The sequence below is a fragment of the Armigeres subalbatus genome, chromosome 2 (genome assembly GCF_024139115.2).
Source record: "Armigeres subalbatus isolate Guangzhou_Male chromosome 2, GZ_Asu_2, whole genome shotgun sequence".
Taxonomy (NCBI): domain Eukaryota; kingdom Metazoa; phylum Arthropoda; class Insecta; order Diptera; family Culicidae; genus Armigeres; species Armigeres subalbatus.
Genome location: NC_085140.1, coordinates 279,809,928 through 279,822,546, shown reverse-complemented (window position 1 = coordinate 279,822,546; position 12,619 = coordinate 279,809,928). Strand labels below are relative to the sequence as shown.

At 42.7% G+C, this 12,619-nt stretch overlaps 1 protein-coding gene across 2 annotated transcripts in view; it reads right to left on the bottom strand.

The window, feature by feature from the left end:
- LOC134212310 (uncharacterized) overlaps positions 1 to 12,619 on the bottom strand; it is a 71,595-nt gene that overhangs the window by 17,194 nt on the left and 41,782 nt on the right. For both annotated transcript variants that reach the window (XM_062690042.1, XM_062690043.1), the window contains exons 10-20: positions 10,260 to 10,470; positions 9,722 to 10,077; positions 7,672 to 9,661; positions 7,448 to 7,606; positions 7,010 to 7,393; positions 6,380 to 6,948; positions 5,490 to 6,317; positions 5,319 to 5,430; positions 4,760 to 5,263; positions 4,362 to 4,697; positions 4,135 to 4,303 (exon numbers count right to left, since the gene is read on the bottom strand). In XM_062690042.1, coding sequence (XP_062546026.1) covers positions 4,135 to 4,303; positions 4,362 to 4,697; positions 4,760 to 5,263; positions 5,319 to 5,430; positions 5,490 to 6,317; positions 6,380 to 6,948; positions 7,010 to 7,393; positions 7,448 to 7,606; positions 7,672 to 9,661; positions 9,722 to 10,077; positions 10,260 to 10,470 — 5,618 coding nt within the window. The remainder of the gene's footprint in view (positions 1 to 4,134; positions 4,304 to 4,361; positions 4,698 to 4,759; positions 5,264 to 5,318; positions 5,431 to 5,489; positions 6,318 to 6,379; positions 6,949 to 7,009; positions 7,394 to 7,447; positions 7,607 to 7,671; positions 9,662 to 9,721; positions 10,078 to 10,259; positions 10,471 to 12,619) is intronic.

The following is a 12,619-nucleotide window of genomic DNA, read 5'->3' as shown; positions in this document are numbered from 1 at the left end:
TCAGTTATGAATTTCGATAGTCCAGTTCGCTGAGTGTACTGCTATAACGGGTCTGGGTCATTTGGCATAACGCCATTTGGCATAATTTTGAACTGTTAAAGGGAAAGGATTATTTGATTTTTTTTTCACATAGCTAGAGTAGATCGAGGATGTGTTCTGATAGATTTAAACTGAAGATAGACATTTTTGGAAAGACGGGCAAACGAAGTGGCAGAACTACTTCCGAGCAAGGGATCTTCTTCTTATTGGCATTACATCCCCACTGAGACATTGCCGCCTCGCTGCTTAGTGTTCAACCAGCACTTCCGCGCAGTTATTAACCGCGAGGTTTCTAAGCCAAGGTACCGTTTATGCATTCGTATATCATGATGCTAACACGATGATACCCAGGGAAGTCGAGACAATTTCCAAACCGAAAATTGTCTAGACCGGCACTGGGAATCGAACCCAGCCACCCTCAGCATGGTCTTGCTTTATAGCCATGCATCTTACCGCTAGGCTAAGGAGGGCCCCAAGGGATCACATCCATCATTGACTTATTTCTTGATTCCCTTACTTGTTTCCGGACTTGTTTCCGGACAAACACCTACTTTTAAAGAATGGATTAAATCCAGGATTGTCCCAAGCAACCAGAAGTTCGGATAAGAAGGGCTATTTTGGCTTAATCAGCTCTCATTTTAAGTAATTTTTTGTATGGTGGGAACGTAAAAGTGAACTTTAAAGTTCCGTTAAGGATGCTTGGAACTTGATGTGAACCATAGTGAACCAATTAGTTCGGTTAAGAGTAAATTTAAGTAAAATCTAAACTTCTGGTTGCTTGGGTCTCAATCTGGGCAAATGCCTACTTTCAAAGAAGGAATCATATTCACCATTGCCTTACACTGGGCCAACGCCCGGGATTAAATTCATCACCTTATTCCAGGAAAACACCTAAGACAACGGCAAGGATGAATTTCATCTACCATTGCCGTATTCTGCACAAACTTCTGTTTCCATAAAAGGAATCATTTTTACTTTTGAAAAGGGGATCAAATCCACCATTGCCTTATTGTGGACAAATGCCTACTTTTAAAGAAGGAATCACATCCAATCACCATTGCCCTGATCCGGGCAAGCGCCTACTTTAAAAAAGTGATCGCGTCTGCCCTTTCCCTTATTTGAGTAAGCGCCTAGTTTTAATGAAGGGATCACATCCCCAATGTCTTAATCCAGGCAAGCGTCTACTATTAAAGAAGGGATCACATTTACCATTGACTCAATCCGGGCAAGTGCCTATTTTGAAATAAGTGATCACATCTATCATTGCTTTAATCAGGGCAAGCTGACGAGCTGAGCACATGTCTGTCTGTCCGTGTGTATGTATGTGTGTATGTGTGTGCACAAAAGCTAAGAAAAACATTAGACAACTTTTCATATAGTAATCCTGATCCGATTTTCTCGCAACAAGTTTCATTCGACAGAGGACACAGCCTAGTTGATCACTATTGAATTTGATAACGATCGAACAATGCGTTTAAAAGTTATAAAGAAAATGGTACATCGAACAATATTAGCACCATATAAGGTTGGTGTCTTGGCTAAATGCGAGAAAGGCAGTATCACTCTTCGGGTAATTAAGTTGGGTTTTTTAAGAAAAGATCACATCCGCCATTTCCTTAATCCCAGCAGGCACTTATTTTTGAAAAAGGGATAGCTTCCACCATAGCCTTGGTCCGGGAAAAAGCGTTATTTTAAAGAAGGGATCACATTCACCATTGCCTTAATCGGGACAAGTGCCTACTTTAAAAAAATGATCATATCCACCATTGCCTTAATTCGGGCGAGCGCCTACTTTAAAAGAAGGGATCACATTAACAATTGCATCAATCCGGGTAAGCGCTTACTTTAAAAAAGGGATCCCATCCACCATTGCCTTAACCCGGGCAAACGCATCATGATGGATGCTTTATTTCCAATGCATAGATAACATTCATCATTACTTCATCTCGGCTAATGCATGCTTCCTTCGAAATGATTATGTCTTTTTAATTTATTTTTTAAATTTAATTTAATTATCGAGCTGTGTTATATCCACCATTTCGGGTTTCTTTCAGTACGACTTAGTCTAGTAACTTATTTTAGAAACACAAAAAAAATTATGCCAAATGTCCGTTATGCCAAATGGCGTCTTAAAAGCGTGGACATATGGGAGAAATACCAGTGTCCCATCCCTGGAAGTTGAATCAGCAAGGAGGGACACTAATCTTCTTAGCAATGTCAATCCCAACGTCATCTTTCAATAAACCCCCTGACTATGAAACAGTTGGTACGACTGTCCCTGTTTCTTCCTTTCGTGAATTCAAAACACTTCATTGATCATGTTATTCATTTCGGAATAACCTGATTGCCGAAGAGTTATGAATTATCTTCCAATTTCAAGCCAGCACGGTGGGCCTGGCCTTTTTAATATTTGTGTCATATTTATGATATGCTGCAAACATTAATGCTGACAAGTAAATGATCGGAAATACAACCGACACTTTCAGGATGCTTTTCAATACTGACTGTGCTAAGACAAGACAAGAAAATGAGCTCATGCCAAATGGCGTTATGCCAGATGACTTTATGCCAAATGACCCGCTCCTGCTATAACCTTCCCAAAACCTCCCGTGACACCTATGAGAGGTCGTAGAGTTCTCTGCATCTTTCTTAAGTAGGTGTCCAATAGACTGGCCCAGCTTAGTATGGGGAGAGAAAAATGTTGTCGAATTCCACGAGGCACCTCCCAGGATTGTGTCTTTGGGTGAGAAAATCGATCTCAAAATTTCAGCTCAATCGCTTGTTGCATAAGCTGGCGCATTTGATTTATAGTGTGTAGGGAGATTTCAGCCATAATATATAGGAAAGCACACCTCCGTCACTCATTCGATCTGGAAATTGGTTCTGTTTACTCGATTGAGCTCAGAATTGCAAAAACGGCAGTTGATATGCTACAGAACAATTTCACAGAGCACCCAAAGACGGGGGGGTGCCCCGTGGAATTCGACAACTTTTTGTGTCCAACTAACCATCCTTCCCCTTCCTCAGCATTCGCAAGGACGTGGCTAGGACCAGATGTCGACTGTTGGAGAGTACATTGCTTCCATCTAAGAGATAATGTGATTCAACTCTCATACAATCGTCCTACGAATTTGTGCGAATTGCTCAATGCTAATGCTAAAAGAGCGTGCTTCAACAGCATCTACCAGAGCGATCCTTCAAGCGACGCATACGGGGTGGTAATGGACAAAACCAGAGGATTGCTAACGGCCCCCATCGCCACCGAACGCTCTCAACCAGTTCCGTTTTCGCACTGGTGGACGCCATCAAGTCTGTGATGAGCAGGGCAAGGATGGCGATTCAACGCAATAAGAGAGGTACCTGTTAAAGTAACTAACCGTATCTCTCTCTATCACGTTAGTAGAAGAGTGGATGCGCTCCAGGAAGCTAGAACTGGCCCATCACAAGACCGACTTTATGGTCGTCTACAACCACAAGTCGGCCCAGATCAGAGTCGGAAACTGTGGATTCTTTTCCAAACGCTTAACCATAACAAACAGACGTAACACTATAGAAATTACCACCGACCATGATATCAACGATCAATTTGAAATTGATTGATTGCGCGGTTTACTTCTAGAGGCGCTAGTGTCGTAATCCTTCGAGTGTGACATTTCAGTCCAGCGCCTTCTGGTGACAATGTAATACGAAACATTGTTTCGTGTAACATGCTCGCAAGATAATGATGAGGAGTTGAGCGATGGATTTTCAGAAAAAAGTTCAAGCGATTACGTCTGTTTGTCTGTGGCTTAACTTCAACAGCCACGTTGAATATACTTGTAGGAAAGCTACCCCAGACCTCATTGCTCTGTCCCGGATGATATCTAATAGCTCGGCGATGTCAATTTCTACTTGACGCGGTTTATTTTCTGGTCTGCGCTTTATCAATGTGAACTCACATTCTTCTGAATTTCCATGGAATCTCCTGTTTCCACAGGAAATTCTATCTTAGCCATGTGAAGAAATTTACATAGATTAAGCTCAAACAAATCATTCTTAATGCTTAACCATCTGTTTATCGTGTACAAAAACTATAACATAAAAGGAAAATCTAACCTGGCGTCATGTTGACTTTCATTTGTACCATCTTGTCGTCGATGTTTATAATGAAGAACCCAGCCGCATCCTGATCTGGACCATCCAGCAAACTTCCGTTCACCATGTAGATGGGGTAGCTACCAGATGCTTTGCCCCATAACCGATAGTTGCTTTGGGAAGTCATTTTCTGAAATAGAATCTTCATTGGGCAATTGCTCGCAGTGTATTATTTTAATTGAGCCTACCTCAAGGATAACTTCTTTCTGCAGGACATCCACCTTCCCAATCACATATCCGTCCATTCTGGATAGGTAGCCTCGTTTGTAGTGCGAATTGGTGTTGAGTTCATACAAACCTAATCGAAGACCCACCGATCCAGTTGAATCCATATCCAAGTCCGAGGCATCATGAGAACCGAACAGACGGTATGAATAGTTTCTGTACCCGACGGTAGGCGTCATGTCCTTTGCATTAAAACCTGCAGATATATGATGACTGTCCGAGTGGGTGTATCGAATATCCAGATTCGTTTTCAGTAAATCCCTACTGTCCGAGTAATATACTCCTTTTACCGTGATGTCCTGAAAATGTCGTAAAATTACATCCATTGTAAAAAATATATTTTAAATTTGAGTTCGGATACCTGTTCAAAAGTCGGATGTCCGAACAAAACCAACAAACTCTGTTGCGTTATTTCACCAGCAGACTCATCTGCCCATCGAACAGCGCCTTTCAGCGTTCTGGGGGAGTGGTCTTCGCTTTCACTCGTCCTGTTCGGTGAATACTGCAAAGATACATCCGAATCGAAAGCATTCTCCGTGACCGAGTACCAACCATCAGCGGAAATGTTTCGACGCGGATAAGAAATCTCAAGCCTGAACTTTCGTGACTCATTATCTGCCTTGGATAAGTTGGTAAGGTGGAAGTCGTACGCTATCCAACGCTTGGGAGATAGCTGTAGTTTGGATTTCTGTTTCATAGTTTCTCCTTCAGCGTCGAAGTCGGCGGTTAGGACAACCGTGCGGTTCGGATGAATAGCTGTGACGATGTACTCTCTGCCAGTTTCCCTGGTTGTAATCTGAAGTTCTCCAGTGATGTTGAACTTCTTCTGGTTCCGAAGTTCGAATACTTCAGCCCGTTTGACATCCTAGAAAAGAATATGTGTTAGGTTTCTTTCACATAAAAGTTTTTAGTCGTTTTACCATTTCTTTGTAGTTATCCTTTAGAAGTTTTGTTGTATGCACATAATGGACTCCTACAGGTTTGAAATCGTTCTCCAACGTTACATCAACAGTTTCCTTATCAAATCCAGCTCTGTCAATAGAAAATAGTGATTTTAATCGAGTTGTAGAGAGTTGGTTTGACCTACTAACCTCGATTCTTGCTTGGATGTGTACTGTCCACTGAGTACCTTTCTGTCGTTGTAATCGATTTCGGCATGACCCGTAGTGATAGCAGGTCTTTCCGCCAAGCCATACTTAATCTCAGCATAGTGCCTTGTTTGCAGTGGAATTTCTACTTTCACGGTTCCCTGTTGATCACGATCCAATTTATTCACTTTGTATGTAGTTTTCGCGTCGAAAATTGCACTAGATTCTGGCCATGTCGCTTTGAGGTACCGTATCGACTCAAGAGGACTTTCGATGAACTCCAGTTGACCATGCAGCCAGGTAACATTCAGGAATGGAGTTGTGCAGTTCACATCACCCTTCATGTTGGAGAGGCTAGCGAAAGCCACATTTGCTTCTGCAACTTTGCGTGATGCTGGGATTGAGACATTGCCGTTTACAATATAAAGTCCATCTTCAATATTGTATACAGCGACTGCGCGGAAAGCATCTTCTAAATACCACGGACCACGTAGTTTGGCAAAAACTTCACGCTTATCCCCAATCCTAAAAACATCTATGTTTGATTGCACGCGCTGGGACTGAACATTCGGTCCCCATTCAAATCGCAGTAGAGTTCTGAGGTCGTTTACGAAGCTATATTCGGAATGCCAGGCGTATCGTTTGTGTGATTCTTCCGTATCGTAGGACGCCTCGAAGTTGAGCGCACGGACTGGCTCAAGGAAGGGAATGTTCCCCTTCATGCTGGCAGCTAACGTGTGGATGTCGCCAACTGGTTTTGGAAGACGTACCTTCAGAACACCCGACAGATCCGATATGGATATGAAGGTTACGGAGACATTTGAGCTGAATCTGAAAACATAAAACTCGCATATTATTGAGGTCAGCCAAAAAAAAAGTATATCGATACGAACATCCAAATGTTATTCAAGTTTAAATCGCCTCCAAAGGTCATATTGTGGTTGCGTTCTATATCTGGACTTAAATAGCGCACCCCTATTTGGAAGAATCTTCCATCGGAGTTCACCCTATTTACACGATTATGCAGAGCGAATTGCATGTTTTGCAGCAAATGCCAATTCCACAAACAACTGGCATCTCCGGATACGGATGGTATGGTGTAGTTGGCAGTGACCGAACCCGAAATGGGTTTTACGTCGAACAGCATGTAGATATCAGCCTGATCAATTCCGTAACGTACCCAAGGTGATTTCATCGTGAACGTCCCCAGAGCCTTGTCATCATCAGTAGGGGCGATTCCGACCTTCAAATCAATTCTAGCTAGATCAGGTTCTGATGACTGGATGTTCAACCCAAAGTTCCAGTCAGCCAAGGATAGCAGCTTGATGTTACCGTCGATACTTGCATGCCTATTTCCCCGATTTATCTTGGCTGTGAAACTGGTTACTGCTCCGTCAATTGAATAACGGTAGTTTATTGTTCCTTCACTCTCATCCCCAAGTGGCTTTATCACCAATACAACCTGTGAAGTTCCATTTGATAAGGTCTTGAGTCCTAAGTCTCTCCATAATTTCATTACTTACATTATTTGGAATATCATTCACAATTGTGGCATCGCCCTCAACGTTGAACACTTCATCGTTGCGGTAGAGTTGTCCTACCAAAGAATACTCATCGCCATGTTTTTTCAACAATCGACCGTAGATCGACAAATTCCGATATTCCTGTATGGGTACGCTCAGCTCAACAGCTACCATCTCTTGGTTCCGCATCGCCTTAGCCCTAATATAGTCATATGCGCCATCACTGTCGTTAAATCGCATCTCAAGCTGAGCCTGTGGGTATGGTTCACGAGTAATCGACACTTCCGTGTCGATCGATTGCAGAGGTAAAAAGTTCGATTGGTACTTTCCTTTTCCTAAGAAAAAGTGGGGATCTGCCGTTGACCAAACACCGTCCAATCGGAACTAAAATGGATTTGAAAATGTATCCAGCGTTCAAATTTAATTCAATCAACTCACGTTATTGTATAGTTCACCATCATGTACGACGAAACCCATATCCATAGAGTTACTAGACCCTCCCAAATCTTGCTTGTAGAAAATTCGGCATGCGTAATAAGGCACCTGCGGAGCACGTACCCATATGGTTAGCGCGGAGTCTATGAATTGATCTTCACTCTGTTGATAAGAATGTAATTATTATGGTAAAGCTAAATGGGAAATATTTTGAATAAAACTCATACTTCAAATGATAGTGCTATCGATGCATCGGTGTTAGTTGTTTTAGCAGTTAGGTTCGCATTGTAGCCGTGTTCTTCAACATCGAGAATACCGTGAAGGCGAATCTTCTTCAGGTTGTCCATTGGTGTCATCAGGTTCACCACTGCATGGTGGGTCTTTGCTTCCGATTCATCTTCCGAAACGTTATAGTAAATATGAAATCCCGTGTTTACCCACTCTGTGACATTCAAAACGAGCACGTTGAGGCCCACAACGAATTTGTTCGTTGGATAGGGAACGCGAAGTTCAAATCCTGACTGAATTTCCCGCATGAACGGGAATGGTGTTTTCACTTTCATTGTATTCTTCATATTCATTAAGTCCTCTAACCAGAAGCTGTCACGGACATCTACATCTCCTTGGGGAAGTTTCACTTTACCGCTTAAGTAATACTTGGATTTGTATTCCTCTAGATCTACATTTCCAATGATAGTTGGCCAGATGATCGTATCTAGTTCTACTTTTCCTATCAAATTCAGATATTCTTCTTCCTCATCATCATCGTCTTCCTCGTCATCATTTTCATTATCGTGCACTGAACCCAGAGAATCCTCAAGGAATTCCTCCAGAATGCCAGACGCCTTTTGAATACCAAGCTGACGCATTAATTGTGGCTTCGGTTCAGAGACCGCTCGAAGTCCTATTTTGTACGTTTTAAATCTTCCACTGAACTCCGTGTCAATGTATTCAGCCTTTTCCGGATTCATTACCAGTTTCATAATAAGTCCATTCTCTTCAAACTTTGGCAATGGAGTATACACCTTGTACGAATACTCAAAGTCTCGCATGTGGGCCTTTCGCCAAACCCCGACAAATCCAATTATCAAACTGTTCAAACCTGCTCGAAAATCAACATTATCCGTTTTCAGCTTACCCCTAAGGATAACTTTTTCCAGGTCCTTCAACGGTGTTGCCAAGTAGAACTTGATGTCGAAGTCATACGCTGAAACTACTGCAAACAGCACTTCAACGCCGAGTGAGCTTCTCGGTGTGATGACTTCCGCTACAGCGTGTCGTTCCTTCTCGCTTATCCCAAACCGTCCGTTGATGTTGCGGAAATTCTCATTTGAGGATGTTATGTTAACCGTTAGCATGTTGTCAACAAGATTTCGAACGTGGCCCTTCAGCACCAAGTCGTACTTTTCATCGTCCATTTGGAGATCGGCAGCCCCTCGAAGATCCTTATTTTCGCTAAGTGAGAATTTGGTCGATAAAGCCCCCTTCTTGTAGCCTTCGAATGGACTCACCAGTACCAGCGAACCGGTTAGATTGCGGTATACTTGGTCCTGATCGAACTGCCAGCTTGACCAAACAGAGAACACCTGCGAAGGCTCATCGGTTACGGTATGATTTATGGTTACTACAGTGTCTATCCGTTTCGAATCATATTTGTGCTTAAGATGGACCTTAACCGTAGGCACGTGTTCGATCGAGCTGTGTAGTTTGGTTTTCACTTCGCAGTTGAAATCGTGATCATCGGAGAGGTAGAGGCCCATCACTTCGAGCCCGAGAGTTTGATCTTCAGCCCATTTAGCGGTGAGATTGGTTTTTAATAAATTATCCTTAAAATAGAATCCACCATTCAAAGCGTTGTAGCGCCATCCTTCGAAAGGAGTAGTGAGCTTGAATAACAACCACATGTTTCTAAGAATTTCTTCATCAGAGCCAGCGTCAAGTTTTAGCTCAATGGCTTCAGTTGTGTTCCAGGATATGCGCATATTTGCCAGATAGTTTGGATCAATTGCCTTTAAGTCAAACACGCCGTTGATTGTTCTGTTTGGGTAAGATACGAGAAATCTTCCATTATAAATACGATGCCGCGGAGTATTAAGCTCGCCAGAGATTGCCAACTTCTGGGTAGGATCACGGTTGGCATCCCACTTCACCTCAACTCCTATTTCTCGCTTCAATCCAGTTGAATATCCCTTCAATATCAGGGTAATGTCTCGGAGCCTTTAATAAAAACAAGATTTATAAAAGATGTATTTTTTTTAATTGTAATAGAATGTCTACCTATCTATGTGAAGTTCGATAACCAATTCCTTGATCGGAGCTGCTTTCATCAACGCCGAAAAAGAGTACAAACTCTCGCGCCACTGGAAACCAGCGTACGTATTGGTTCCGTTCTCCTCATCGAGAATGTGCTTGATCGTAAGACCGTAAGGCTGCTTACCATACTCCGCGTGCAGATCAAGTTTGAATTCTATCTCGTCGCGTACGTACTTGACATCAGCCGTAACATCTCCGAACGATGGACTACGCGCTTCCAGTTTTGCATGATGGTAGCTCTTGATGAACGAACTACGATCCTGGTACCAGCCGTTGACGATGATCGTGTGACCCGAGAACCACATTCCATTGAAATCGAACTGTGATTGAATAATGATTAAGGAACTTAAAATTATTGTGTCTATGCTAAGAAGTGTACTGTCGTAATCTGATGACCTGGCGTATGCGCCAAATAACATCAGAGTAGGATTTCATATTTCTTCGATATCTGCAAATCTGCTTTATACTTCACTTCATCGGACTACGACAGTATAGTACTTACATAATATTCTTTTCGAGCCTTTTCCTTAATTTTTAGGTTGACCGTGCAGGAATCAAATCCAGGTACGGTTATGTTAGTGGCGGCATCTATAGCAAACAATATTCCTCGAGGTAAGTACATCGAAAATACTCCAGTAATGTCTTTGTCTTTGGCATACCGCAATAATACTAGAATATTATGCTCTGCCCCTTTCTTTGTGTTTTGCTCATGTCTGGAATGAAATATAGAAGCTTGATAATTCCTCTTAACGCTCATGGTATTTTACTTGTTTTTATGTTCTTCAAATATTTAGAAATGGTATTTTTGCAATGGCATAGGCATGGTAAATGCTGGGTAATGCGTACCATTGGTACTTCGCGTACATGTAGCCTGTAAGAACAAATACATAGACCCCATTTCGCGGTCCTTAGCCTCTTACCAAGCAGTTTCTATCCCTACCTCCCCATAGTGCTAGCCGTATCGGATAATCACCCCGGTAGGAAATATGGCCGAATGCTGACAGGGAATAGGAAGTTTTGCTCCTCTTCGAAGGTGCAAATCTGATCAAGCGTCTGTTCTCCATGTTAGGGGTGGCTGATCATCGTCCGAGTGCCAGCGAAGGATTCTAAGCAAAACTTTATCATACTGTGCTGCATCGCGTCAACATTGAGAAGGCAGCCCTTCAACGCGATATAAGTAGCGCAACCCTTGTAAGGCAACCTTCCGAAGATTCTACAGTTACTAAGAAAGGTAAAAGTAAAGCAAACGGATGGGTTCAACGGCAACTGATTCGGTTACGAATAAAGGACCACGACTGGAAAGTCGAATCTTGGACCGTGAGAACTTTGAATGGACTCGGATGTTGGGCTCTTGGCTCGTGAGCTTCAGAAGGCGTGAGCGTGGCAGCAATCCAATCAAATATGCTAATCTAAAACCGGAGAACGAAAATTATGAGCGGTAGATCCCATCGCAAACACTTCATTCAAGTATCACATCTTCTATGCCCCAACGAACGATGAGTCTGATGACGTAAAGGTGGAGGATGTAAAGATTGTCAACAGGGATGCAAACGTTCAGATCGAGAGAAAAGGTTTCTTTTGCCCTGTCATTGGTATGGAAACCTTTTATACTGTTACCAACGACAATGATCAGCGACTTTTGACCTTTGCTGCTGCTAGAGAGATGGTAATCAGCAGAACATATTTCGCACATAAGAATATTCGCAAACACACCTGACAACATCAATATCGCTTGGTGCTTCAAACGTTTAAATTTCAAACGCGCTCACAGATTTTGAGAGAATATCCACGAAGCTTTGAGTACAATAGTATAGATTAAGAAGCGTTAAGCACTGCACAGCGACACCAACGAAATTGTTGATTTCGTGGGAAGTGCCAGCGAGTGACGGACGAGAAAAATTCAGCTAGGAGTCGAATAAGTCGAGTCAATAGCGCGGGGCATAAGACTGCCATGTGCGATGATCGAGAGGTGAATTTGCTGACAGATAAGACTATAATCGCAGCCAGGTGGAAGGAGCACTTCGAAGATTTGTTGAACGGTGAAAACGAAGGTGTATTAAGGAGCAAGATGGACCTTAAGTCCAAAAGAAAAGCTTATAAACGTATGAAACGGACTCCCTCGCCTGAAAATATAAATGAGAACAAGCAATTATGACAATATTTTAACACGTACGTCCCCAACCCCCATTTTACGACAAAACTCAAAATTCAAAACCATGCAGCTCAGCCAATTTCTAACAGATTTTCAAGCAATTTTCTGAAATTGATCACAAAATTCCTATAGTTTTAGGAACCGAGGTCAATTTTTGTGGAAAGGTCATGGTTTCGGATATATTCCGGGGAGTACTGGGGTTACCTCCCTCCCGGAAGAAATGGCCACTTGCAGATCAGCTACGAAATCCATCTTGCGACATGTCAGACTTCATGATTTTGCAAAACAAGTACACTGGAGTACATTTCGGTGATTTTCGATCGAATTGGCCGCCCTCCGGGTACTTCGAGGGCCTGGTTCCCTTGGGGAAGTGGCCAATTTTCATTCGCTCTTGGAACCCTTGGAACCGCTCTTGCGACATATCAAACTTCATGATTTTGCAAAACAAGTACACTGGAGTACATTTCGGCGATATTCGATCGAATTAGCCGCTCTCCGGTTACTTCCAGGGACTGGTTCCCTTGGGGAAGTGGCCAATTTTCGTTCAATCTTGCAACCCATCTTGCGACATGTCAAATTGCATGATTTTGCAAAACAAGTACACTGGAGTCCATTTCGGTGATTTTCGATCGAATTGGCCACCCTCCGGGTACTTCGAGGGCCTGGTTCCCTTGGGGAAGTGGCCAATTTTCATTCGCTCTTGGAACCCA